General features: G+C 47.7%; 1 protein-coding gene across 2 annotated transcripts in view; it reads right to left on the reverse strand.

The window, feature by feature from the left end:
* FHOD3 (formin homology 2 domain containing 3) overlaps positions 1–12,705 on the reverse strand; it is a 494,793-nt gene that overhangs the window by 33,382 nt on the left and 448,706 nt on the right. For both annotated transcript variants that reach the window (XM_065890566.1, XM_065890567.1), the window contains 4 exons: positions 12,041–12,223; positions 10,265–10,384; positions 9,372–9,533; positions 3,781–3,971 (listed from right to left, as the gene is read on the reverse strand). In XM_065890566.1, the coding sequence (XP_065746638.1) occupies positions 3,781–3,971; positions 9,372–9,533; positions 10,265–10,384; positions 12,041–12,223 (656 nt within the window). The remainder of the gene's footprint in view (positions 1–3,780; positions 3,972–9,371; positions 9,534–10,264; positions 10,385–12,040; positions 12,224–12,705) is intronic.

A 12,705-nucleotide genomic window follows, 5' to 3' on the forward strand; every position in this document is an offset into this window, starting at 1 on the left:
AATCCCATGGCAGCATCATTCACAACGGCCAAAAAGTGGAAACAACCCAAATGTCCAACAACAGATGAATAAACAATATGTGGTGTATCCACACAAAACTGGCCCTGCTACCTCTCTGACCTCATTGCCTAGGACGTCAGAATTCCTTGAACAAACCCACCTCAGGGCCTCAGGCCCCCAGTGTGGTGTGTAGGGGACCCTCGGGGGACACAGCTGAGCTGAGAGCCTGCAGGGACTCTAAGGAGGGGCGGGGTGGCCACTCCACTGGGAGGACCACAGGCCCTAACAAGGCATCCAGTGCTAGCTCTTCCCTACGCCCAGAACATTCTTGCCACAGACAGCTGCCTGGATGGCTCTCTTACCCCACAAGTCTCTGTCCAAATATCACCTCCTCAGAGAAGCCTCCCCTAACTGCCCTACATAAACCAGCATGTCCTTATCACTCCCTATCCCATTTACACTCTTAATTTTTCTTCCTGGCTCTTATTACTACCTGACATTATATACCGGAGATATGGCATGATATTATACATATTAGGATAGGATAGTGTAATATACACATGTATTGCCACTTATCACTACTCAAGATCTGTGTGTAAGAGGAATCAAGGGAGGATGATCAGCCCACAGCTGGGTCCTATTTTATACATAAGTACTACTCAAGATTCCTTATCCTCTGCTTTCCAGAACATTGTTTTTATCTAGAGGGGATCCAATCTTAACATATAAGTTGGAGATATGATTCAAGTACAGTAAGTCCCCTACACACAAACCTTCAAGTTGCTTTCAAAGTTGCAAACATGCGTGCCAGCCCCTGTACGCAGGCTGTTGTACGGTACTAGTGTACTTTTCAAGGTACTGGACTGTAGGATTGAAAGTGTTTTCTTTGTTTTTTGTGTTTGTTGTTTATGTATGTATTATTTGTGTGAAAAGTATTATAAGCCTATTACGGTACAGTACTATATAGCCGATTGTGTTAGTGGGGTACCTACTACGAACACACTGGACTTAGGAATGCACACTCGGAACGGAACTCATTTGTATGTAGGGGACTTAACTGTATATATCTTGTAAACGGGGGAGTAATAAGCAGCAAGTAAAATTCACACCTGAAAAAAGATTCAGATGTACCTTTGAGAGGAAAGAAACTGTGGCATTCCTTCAGAAGAATAAAGTGGGTGTGCCTTTAAGGGAGTAAAACATTTAAGGGATTTTTGTTAGTTGAGTTTGTAACTTTAATAACACATGACAAGAAGGTCTTACAGTTGTGGAGGGGCTGGTTCCCCTCATCAGTGTCGTAAGGCACAAGCCAAACATCTGTGATATGTTCCACCTTCCGCCCTTTTCCTCATGTGTGCCACTGAGTAGGGTGTCTGGCCCGGAGGGGTGGATTTGGGGGCACCAGAGGGAAGCCAGTGTGGGTGTTCGCTTGTTTTCCACCTGTCTCTCCCCGAGGAATGCCAGGTCCTTGCTGTAGTTCTCCGTGCCTCCCAGGAAGGCATTTCTCCCCACTCTCACCTGGTCCCCTCTGCAGTGCCTGCCATGGTGTAACTACAGCCCAGTGACTCCATGGGAATTGGCAAGTCAGTTTGTACATCCACAGAGTGGGACTGGCTCTCACTGCAGCAACGCAAAAGGGCAGGTTACTCTGCAGGTTTGGACATCTAGAACAAGATGTTCTTAGCCAGGCAACAGTTTGAAAGTCAGGTTTTGCCTAAAGAGAATTATCTAAGTTCTTTTTTCTGCTCCTTTATTAAGAGGGGTCACTGGAGTCACTAAGCGGGGGAAGAGGGGGGCGTCAGATAGGAAAGGGAGCTGGAAGCACCTGCCCCCATTAGCTCCATGACAGAGGGGAGCAAAGAAGGTGGGCGGCCAGACGGGTGTCCAGTAAAGAGCATCAGGGATCCAGGTCACACAAGAGCAACCAGCATCTGGGCAACCAGCTTACCAGGGAGAAAAGGACAATCAGAGCAAACACCATATGCATAACATACATATTCGCACATGCCATACACACACACACACACACACACACACACACACACACACACACACACACACACTAGCTTAAGGAACAGATATATCACCAAGCTGAGTCTTAAACTGTCTGGGATAAGATGGTTACTGTGACCAGGCATAATAACTTTACAAGACTTTCATAAAACTGCTCCAGTTTCCTGCCAGTCCAAATGGAAACTATTTGTTTATTTGAGTAGTTTTAAGTTGGAAATTGCTTGTATCATACAAAGCCTGGAGGGCCAAAGCAGCTTACACTCTCTGTCTCCCCTTTTTAGCCATGTTAAAAGCAGGGTGTACTTTGCTTGTAGTAAGAAATTTGACAAAATCTCTGATAAGATCCTCCTACCCCGAAGGCAGCTGTGAGGTCCAGATGAAGTACAGGGAGGGGGATTTACAGTTGAACAACTAAATTCCAAAAGTACTGAGTAATGGTTAGTTGTCAACCTGGAGGGAAGATTCTGTTCCTTATTCCTATCCAGTCTAACATTTAAAGACTACCCTCACCACCCCCCGCCCAGCATCAAGACCCAGGAGGTAGGATCACCCAAATAGCACGTGACACAAGCCGAGAGAGGGCTCACAGGCAGACAAGAGAATGAGGTGCTTTAAAAGTTCTGTATGGGTTCAAGAAAGGTGAAGGAAGGAAGGAAAGACAGAGTATGGGGCGGGGGGGAGGGGGAAGAGAAAAAAATAATAAAAAATGTGAACTGTACAGGGATAAATGAAAATACCACACATTTGATTAAAAATAATAATCAAGTACTCAAGCACAAGAGTGGGAGTGGGCTTGAAGAGCAGTTCTCTGGGGAAAGCCTGTGGTTTAGATGACCCCAAGGGAGGGCTCCCTTAACAGAATTGCAAGGAGGCCTGTTTCAGAGGATCTGTTATCAGAACACCTGCTCCAGGGAAACCGCAGCCTGTAGGCCTAAACATTTGCTCACCAAGGTGCAAGGCCCAGCACAGAGCACGCAGACCCAGAGGCCAGGGTGAGGGACCTGCAACCACGTTCTGTGACAAGACAAAGGGGAAGAAAGTGGGATGCCTAGTAGGAAACGGCTTGACCTGGGGAGTTGGAAGACCTAGTCCTGGTGCTGCCACCACTTACAAGGGAGACGGCCCTAGACAGCCATGGAGCTGTCCCAGACCCTAGCCAGCCTCCTTGTAGTCAGGCAAGGCCTGACACATCACTGCTGTGTCTCCCAGGATCCAAGAGGACCCATATCATCCTCTGGATCAGCCATCAGGAAGCCTGATCCAGAGGATGGGACCCATGGTGGGACCCAGGCTGTCTCTAGGAGGGCTGCAGCACAGAGCAGCCGTCCGAGAATGGATGAGAGAAAGGTCTCAGAAGGCAGGCTGTGCTTGATATGAGGAAGGAACCTTCCTAACAAGTCAAGCTGCCTTCCAAGGATATGTACTTTCTGTAGGCAGAACTGTTCAGGCAGATGCAAAGATACAGGGGCCAACTTGCCAGAGATCTTACAGATGCAATTCCTGATCGAGTAGGATTTGTGGATGACAGCGTCTCTGAGATTCCTTCCCATCTCAAGATTCAACAGCATCGTATTATTGGTGGGTGTGTGTGTGTGTTTGAGAAAAATTAAGTACTCATGAAACAAAAAAGTCCATCAAAGGTGCAATTGCTATGTACCAAGAATTTACAAGACGATGTTAGTAAATTTAACCTTCAGACCTTGGTTTGCGGAATATCTTCAACATGTCGTTTTACTGATGTTTGCATAAGCTCCTCAATCCACTCACCTGTTAATTATTCTTCTATGGACAATCTTTAAAATTATAATTCTCTCTGCACAGTCTTTTAGGAACTCTGACATCCGTTGTTTTAAAACTGGTTTCATTTCATGTTTTGCAATTGCCTTGAGGTGATCCCATGAAGCTTTGCATCGTCTCTCCATCTGACATAAATTATCCTGAAGCTGATCAAAGTCAACCTGAAAATCAGAGAGAGAACATTACCAAATGCAATGAAATAACCGGACATCAACCTGACCCAGGAAACCGAACTGCCTCTGGGAAGAAACAAACATCAAAACCCAATTTACATCTTGAAATACAAACATATTTATGGCCTAAAAATTCTCCACATGTCTTGACATCAAATTATTTAGTGATAAAACTTCTCCAAATGAACTCAATGCAGTGTCACCTTTTTTTTTTTTTTTTGCCGTATTTGGAAAGAAATCTTAAGAAAGTCTTTGGGAACTGTAAATTAAAACATGATATCAAGGAATCTAGTACAAGATGAACTGAGCAGATATCTCATAAAATTTTTCAGAGCTCTCTTCTTCTTTAGATATTTCACTTGAGGTTGGAGGAATGCACCATTGTCCTACATGGATGGCCTTGATATGCTGGGGCCAGTTAAGGGGCAGCCGGAGCTTCTCTTCACCATGATCATTTTTACATTGTGTGACAAATTATTTATCCATTCATTCTCTCATTCAAACAACACTCAGGGAAAAACCAGCACGTGCCGGTCCCCCTCCCAGGTATGAAGAAGACAAAGATCAATGCGGAAAGAGACCAACTTGCTGTTCCCAAGGAGGCTCATAGTACAGCCAGGTGGTCACCGAGCTCTGAGCATGTACAGAACCCACCAGGCCTCTGTGTCTGGGTGAGTATCGGGGTGTGTGGTCCATCCCATCTGCCAGCAGATGCAAACCACGTGTGCAAAGAACATGTGACAGAACATTCACTTTGTTCTTCAGGGAAGTGGGACCAATTTGGATTGACTAAAGTGGACTGAGATGAAGCTTTCCAAAAGAATGCTTTGATAGAATTTCTAGACTAAAACTTATGGGAATCAGAGAGTTAGCCGAGAAATAATACACTTGAGGGTATTTAATGGAGGGAGATGTGAGATAGGGGAAAGAAACTGAAAAGACTAGGAGGGGAGGAAGAAATAGATAAACTGGTGAGCTGAAGGGAGGGAACTGAGGTGGATGGAGAGTGAGAGATGGTGGGAAAGGGCGAGAGCCTGGCAAACAAAGGTCAGGAGGAGAAAGAGAAGGTGGGGAGAGGTAAGCCGCCATCGCTTAGATGCCGTGACTGTGGTCACCGGAGCAAGGCTTGGAGGCAAGTGCCCAAGGGGACTGGCTGGAGTGACCTCAGACCTCCAGCCCCACCCTGAGAAAGACAATGGAGGAGGCCAAGTCAACAAAAGTTGAATCCGTGAGAAGATCTGTCACCAGACAGGATGAAGGTATGCTGGGCATAGGAGATGCCCAAGGGGCCAGGCAAGACTTCACACGCCCTGGATTTCTTGGGTGCTGTGGTGCCAAAAACAGAAGGCAAGTTGAGGCAGAGGCTGGGGATTCAGGTAAGCGGTGAGCACTGTGGAACTTTGAGAAAAATAATTTGCCTGAAAACAAAGGAATTCTGGATCCAGATTAGAAAAGCTCCATTTTCCTATGATACAATGGAGCTGAGAAAAAATCTGGCATCTACCTGAAAGAAAACGGAATGCAGGTTTCGAAAAGAAGGACTGAATATTTCAAAGAATAAGTCTAGAAAGGGTTCCAGATGGTCTGGGATTGACACATAGTATCTAAGAGGTCTAGGAGATGTGATGCCAATTGTAACAGGTCTAATCAGAGCTTCGCCATCTGTCCTCATTTGCATCTAGCAGCAACCTTGATCCGCAATATCTGTAATAACTTTAATAAGTGTAGTAACTTCGGTTCAGCTCGGAATGTACTGAGCAGCTTGGTACAGTCTAACCAGGTGATGCCTGTCCAGCACTGCAGTGGACACAGAGCGGTTGGGCAGAAACCACGTTAGAGATGGTTTTCAGGGAAGAGAATCCACTGTGAGCCTTTAAAGGTAGTGGCAGAAGAAAGTGACCTCACTGCCAATGGAAACCAGGTGGAGAGCCTTTGACCGAAAGGTGTTTGAGGGTGGAGCTTAATGTAGCACCTTTTGAGGAGACCTAGAAGGCTGCCTCAGCTGGCTGTCTCCTGGGGCTGACGAAACCACCATGATCTGAGTCTTCATGGTTACTTCATGGCCTCAGATTCTGTAACTGGCCCCACTTCATGGGGGAGAAACTGTTGCACAGAAAGGTTAAGGAACTTGTGAGAGGTCACACAGCTGGTTAGTGGTAGAGCTGGGATTTGAACCCACATCCCTCTGGCTCCAGAGTCTAAGTTCTCAACCGTCATGCCTTAAGCCTAGGTTTGTCCCTAAAAAAATCCACCCCAGAGAGAGAGCTGGCCTGGCCTTCTGTCGTGAGAAGGAAGTCCTCACCAGGAAGCCCTCTCCTGAGGACTGCTCCACGTGGGCCACCTTCCGTGTGTAGGAGGACATGGAACTGTGCTGTGAGGTAGTCAAGTCTTATCAAGTTAGTCTGGGGTGGAGTGGGCCAACTCAGGGACGAGAGCCAGGGCTGCAGAAGGGATGGGGCAGGGAAAACACAGTATGAGTAGTCTGGTGCTTTAACAGCAAATTCTTTGACACTCAGCCCTTCAGAATGTAAAGCCTAAAATCCTTCCCCTTGAATGTGAGCCAGCTTTAGTGACCTGGTTCTAACGAAAAGAATGTAAAAGCTAGGTCATAAATGGGGAAGAGCTTCTGCCTGGAGCTCTTGTGTGCTCTGTCTCAGACCACATATTTGGGGAAAGGCCATCTGCGAAGTCATGAGGACATTCAAGGAGCCCTGGGAGAGCCCGACCTGCGAAGGAACTGAGTCCTCTCTCTAAGAACTAACAGATGAGTGAGCCCCCATGGGAAAAACTTCCCAGCCCCAGTCGAGCCTTCAATGACTGCAGCCTCAGCTGACATGTTGACTGAAACCCCAGGAGAGAACCTGAGACAGAACCACTCATGAAATAATGTTTCCTATTGCCAAAATTCATATGTTGAAGCCCCAACTCCCAGTACCTCAGAATGTGTCCTAATCGGGAAATAGGGTCATTATAGATGTAATTAATTAAGTTAGGATGAGGTTGCAGTGGAGTAGGGTGGATCCCAATCCAATATGACTGGTATCCTTATAAGAAGGGGAAATCTGGACATAGACACACAAGGAAAACACCATGTGAAGATGAAGGCAGAGATGGGGGTTATTTCCAGCAAACCATCAGAAGCCAGGAGAGAGACATGGCACAGATTTCTCCCTCAAGAGAAACTGACCTGGCCAACACCTTGATATCAGACTCCTGGCCTCCAGAACTGGGGAACAAATTATTTCTGTTTTTCTAAGCTACCTAGTTTGTGATACTTTGTTACAACAACCCTAGGAAACTAATACATTATCCTGAGCCACTAGCTTTTGGAGTGATCTGTCACACAGCTGTAGATAACTAATACATGCAGGTAAAAATGTAAGGAAGAAGAGCCTGCACGGTCACCTGCCTCCACTCCCAGAGCCGTGGGGTCAAGTCAGTGATCACGCTTCACTGTCGCTCTCTGAAAGCTAACGTGACTTGTCAGCACTCTGCACAAGCCTGTAAGTCCCCCCCGCCCCCCGCTGCCCCTCTAGGAGCAGCCAGAGCTATGCCCACCTCCACTCATTTCCACCAGCCCCTGGTGGGACAGTTTTCTTCCAGATGCCAAAGTAACCTGCTCTTCGTGGGTTGCAGTGATGACACCCAAAGTGACACACCAGGGGACGGAATGAATGCAGCTGGGGCTGGGGGTCCTTGAAGCTGATTTTGTACCTATCTACACATAAGAGCCCCTCAAAGCCCCCCAGAACTTTGGAGTAAAGGCTAAGAAGTGGTGGTAGATGCCCTCTTGGCATCCTGTTGTAAGTCACATGGGCCTGGGTCAATAGTCGTCCTTCGTAATTGCCGAGGTTAATGGGGAGAAGCTACCTGCAGGTCTGGCTTGTGTAGCCGGTCTTTAGGCAAGGAAAGGCCTGATACTGAGGGGGCCCAGGGCAGTCACTGGGGGCCAGCCTGGTGTCAGGGCCCCTAGGCCAGGGCGACTTTCATCAAAAGCAGGCTCCACCCAGCAGAAGGCCCTGGAAAGAACAAAGGACTACTGATTTGTAAAAAGGGAACTGATTCGTTCTGGAAACAGGACCAAATGAAGGGGATCCAGAAGCCCTGTCTCAAGAATTATAGGCAGACTCTATCTCAAGAATTACTAATAAACTGTCTTCTGAGAAGGTGCTCATGGGACACCTAGAAGACCCCCGTTGGGACACTCAGAAGGGCTTTTGGAACACTGAAGTAATATTTCTAAAGACTTCAGAACAGTGCCTGGCACAGAGTACAGACAGAGAGAGCGCCTGTGAAACAGAAAAGTCTGTCCACTCTCAGAGCTGCAGGATCGCTGGCCTTGCCTGTTTCTGCCTCAAGGCAGGGCCGCCGTCAGGCTGGCTCAGGGCGCCCAGCTCAGTGGACCTGGCAGCTGCTGGCCTGAGACAGGTGAAGGAGGGTCCCAGGCCCCAGGTCCCCACAAGCCAGCTCTGTGGGAGAAGGCAGGGAGAGGGAAAGCTCCCTGAAGGGGAACCTAGCAAAGCCCTTTCCCGCCTCTGCCCACCACAGTCTCTCCTATGTTCATCGCTAGATTCCAATGTGTCCCGGAGCTAAACGCTGTTCTGCTTTCAGCTCCCCAGCCGGGTTGTATTTCTGGGAGTTTCTTCCACACTGACCTGGCCCTACTGAGGCCCATCCCTGTGAGTTCCCTGTTGCTTCCAAGACCCTTACATCTCCCAGTTCTGTTGTGTTTGGGATCCCTCTGGGGTTGTTTGGCCCCAGGGATGCTTCTGTAGCGGGGGCAGCTGGCTATCCAGCTCTTACGACTAAACCATAAGCTCATGAAGATTTCAACTCTGCACTAAGCTTAAGAGTTGGCAGCTGAGGGGCCAATGCCCTACGCTGTTTATGGCCCTATAAAACTGTTCCCTTGGTGTAAGGTCACAGGCAGGGCCAATCTGTAGGGGTCAGGGGGCCAGGCGTGCCCTTAGTTTCCTGGCTCCGCACCTCACCGCAGGGTCCTATGGAAGTCTGAGGAGGAGGTCAATTGCATCTTGCGCACATTTTTGCCCACCTAAAACCAGCTGGGTGATTTCACTGCTCTGGAGAAGCCAGCCTGGTGAGTAACGCAGCTGAACAGGGGACGCCAGGGTTAGGACTGACTGGGATGGCAGGCTTGCTTCACATACCTCAGCAGGAAAGAATCTGACAGAGAACCAGAGATGGGAAAATGATCTCAAAAGTCCATTAGACATGGCACGAGACGAGTTTTATTCACAAACTCTAGAGCAGGGGGTGCAAGCATTACTTGGGCGTTTTAGTTAACAGAGCCTGTGCTCCGCAGAGAAGACTGATGCAGAGCCAGCCTCTGGGGACAGGCACGCCCGCTCTTCCGAGCCCCGGACATACCTTGGCTGACCTGGTGACGGCCCCAATCTCTGAGTACAGATCAGAGCTGTCCGGGAAGTTTTCCACCACCATGGTGCACACGTGGTGGAGAAGTGACTGCTTGTGCACGGTGTCTTTGACTTCTGGAACCTTCTCGAGGTAGCTTAACTCAAACGCTTTGGCCTGTTTGGGGAACGTTCAATAAAAGACAGGAAGAACAAGTTTCACGCAGGTTCTCAGAAAGGCCCAAATGGTTTTAGAATCAATGCTCTCTTAAAGGAGCCCAATATTTATTTCCTCTGTGAGTGAAGCATCTCAGGCCACACGCTCCATCATCCTTAGCTGACTACACACGGACCAGCCACCCTGAGAGCAAAATGAGCCTCCAGCCCTTTCCCACCACGGCCATCAGCCACGGACTATCCCAGGGCTCTGCTCCTAAATCAGGGTGCTGGGATGGGGCGAAGGGGGCGGGGTCTCTGCCATGTAGGTATCTACAACTTCCCTAATCCCTTCCCTGTTGCTTTTCTACTTCCTGGTCGAAGATAGACCATTAAAACAAACAAAAAGAAGTTTGTTTATAATGTGTGTGAGTACAAATCTTTAAGTGATAAGCTCAGGGGAAAAAAGAGAAAAAGAAAAAAACAGGGTAGAAGAAAATAGCTCCAAAGTCAATTTTGGGAGGAGCCAAGCTTCACAAGGAATAAAGTGCTTATTTTTCTAAGTTTTCTTATTTATAGCAAGATACAGGCTTGAATAAATAGGCCCTGATATTTTAAGGACAAAACTTCTAGATTTTCACCGAAAAACACAAAAACTGTTTGTTCAATTGTGCTTTGGAGGACCAGAGGTACGACGTCCACTGGCAAGTGAAGGGCAGGGATTTTGTGAAGAAAGGGATGGGAAAGACTTACATTAGTTCCATTTAGAAAGTTCCCAATGGCTAAGAGAGTAGACAGGATAAAGCCCAAGGTTTTATTGTTCTCCAACTGGTCTATTCCTTCCTTCAGGTCCAAAAGTGGTTCTGCCACTTCCTTTCAATTAAAAAAAAGTTAGAAGAAGGTGATAGCGAGCGTAAATTTTGGTATTACTTCGTTCTTTTTAATTTTTGTACAAGGTCATTACCAGTGGAGTTCTCCCAGTATAAGGCAGTCCCATGTGATGGGTACATGCTCCCAGGTGTGGAAAAGAGCAGAAGGGCAGCAGGAGAAAGTCTAGCCCCAAAGTCTCCTCAGTGCAGACCAACTGGGTACCTGTGGCTCACAGGAGCTTGGTTGGGTGACATCTGCTCTGTCATCCCCTGTTCCTGCCCATCTCCAAAGTTCAAGCAGGACCCTCAGGTTATACTCTCCTCCCATTCTCTCTTCTGACCATGGTTGATGTCTGTGAAACTCTTCACCTGCAGGTTCCTTCAGCATCGGAAGCAGTCTTCCTCTTTGCCTTTCTCCTCCCAGGCAGATGACACTGGAAACTGTGGCCTCATCGTCCCTGGACCCAGGTCTCCTAACCTCCCCTCTAGGCACTCTGTGGCTGGCCACCTCTTGGCCTGGGTTACTTTCTAGAAGGCCATCGTCCTCATTACTCCAACTTTCTTCAAAACTCCCACTCTCTCAGGTGTCTAGCCTGCCCTGTGGCCTCATGGCCTCAGTCTCCCCTTCCCTCTGTCTTGTTGTTCTGTAACCACCCCCCACCTCAGCGTCCTCACTGAGGCTCTCCCCAAGCATGGACCCCAATGCCAGAAGCTTCAGCTTCATTCTCTCCAGCCTCGCTTCTGCTAGGCAGGCCCTCCCAGCCCCTGGCCAAGGCTGACTCGATGACCTGTTTTCTCCCTGAAGTTACCTCACTTTTCTCCAGAAAATCATCTGAACATGCTGACTAGTTCTGCAACCACGTCACCCTAGCAGTTCTAGGATTCTTCAGCCCTGCCTGATTCTCGAATGGAGTCAAATATAGCAGTTTCCTCCTGAAGTAGCCTTAGCCCACTGCTACCTGCCTGGCCCTCAGAAAGGACCGTGCTCCCTCCTTTGCGGAAAGAGGAAGACCACACAGCCTCTCCACTTCCTCCGGGTACTTGCTCTCAGTCAAGCTCACCTCCAGCTCACCACCCCTCCCTGCCTCGTCCTCTCCATGGTTCCTTCTTCTCAGCCTGCAAAAAATACTCACCTCTCACCCATCCGGAGAGGACACCTGCTTCTTCCACTTTCTACTCGGGATGAGTGTTCCCATGCCTTCACTTTCCTTCTACTCTCCTCTCAGCCTCTTGCAATCTGTTCATCTCGGATTTTCTACTGTGATACTCTCTCAAAGGGACCCAGTGACCTGCTGGTTGCCACAGTCAATGGCAGTGAGGTGACCATCATCAGCTAGAAGGATTGCAAGTCACTTCCCATATTGTGTCTTTCTGTATTGTCTAAATTTTCTACAGTGAGCATATAGAGTCAGAAAAACATTTGATTGTTGTTTCTTTTTAAACAGTCAAGTATCTGAGGCTGGTGCCAGACAGACACTGGAGAATAACCCTCACTGGTAGGCTGCTCGTCACTCGGTGTAGACACGACCCCAGCATGATCAAACCCTCACCCTTCAAACCCTGTCTCAGGAATGATACTTCACTATGTTCACTGTTAAAAAAATGAATGTTCTCAACTCTGGGGACATAGGACTGGTTGCCTCTCTTCCTAAGTGCTTACCTTTTCTGTAGTTTCATAATCCATTTTGAACGCCCAGAGGTGGAGCCGAGCTGAGAGCTCGCTGATGGAGCACAGTGTAAGGAGGAACTGCTCTGCACTGCCCAGGGGCACCTCAGGGTTGGCCAGCTGCGCTTCCTGGATTTTCTGCTTCTCTTCTTCAGTGGGAATCATGGTTAGAATTTTCTGGAAAGATGGAATGATAGAGTATATTCTTAGTGATGGACCTCTCGATGTTTCCAAATTCATACGGTAACTTCCCAACCAGGTAGTAGAGATGTTCTGCTGTCAGTGCTCTTATCATATACAGCTGCTATATACCAAATAAACTTTAGAGTGGAAAAGCCCTACGTAGCACCTAAATTTACATTCATTTGTTTTAACATTCTTTCTCTTTCTTTAAATCTCCTGTTCCATAAGCAACTTGCCCTAAATTTCCTGGTCTTGTACATGAAGGACATTCTAGGCAAGAAAGGGATGGGGGGTGAGAGAAAGGTGAAAGAATAAGATAGGAGATTAGAGAACAGCTCCCTGTTCCCTAAGAAATAGAGTAAAATGCGTTAGGCATACAATCTTCTCACGGATTAATTTAAGAGCTTACAAAAATAAATCATTTACCAAGAGCTCAGACTAACTTTTGTACATGGGCCATATTATAACTTTAATTG

The sequence above is a fragment of the Phocoena phocoena genome, chromosome 13, assembly GCF_963924675.1.
Source record: "Phocoena phocoena chromosome 13, mPhoPho1.1, whole genome shotgun sequence".
NCBI classification, from domain to species: domain Eukaryota; kingdom Metazoa; phylum Chordata; class Mammalia; order Artiodactyla; family Phocoenidae; genus Phocoena; species Phocoena phocoena.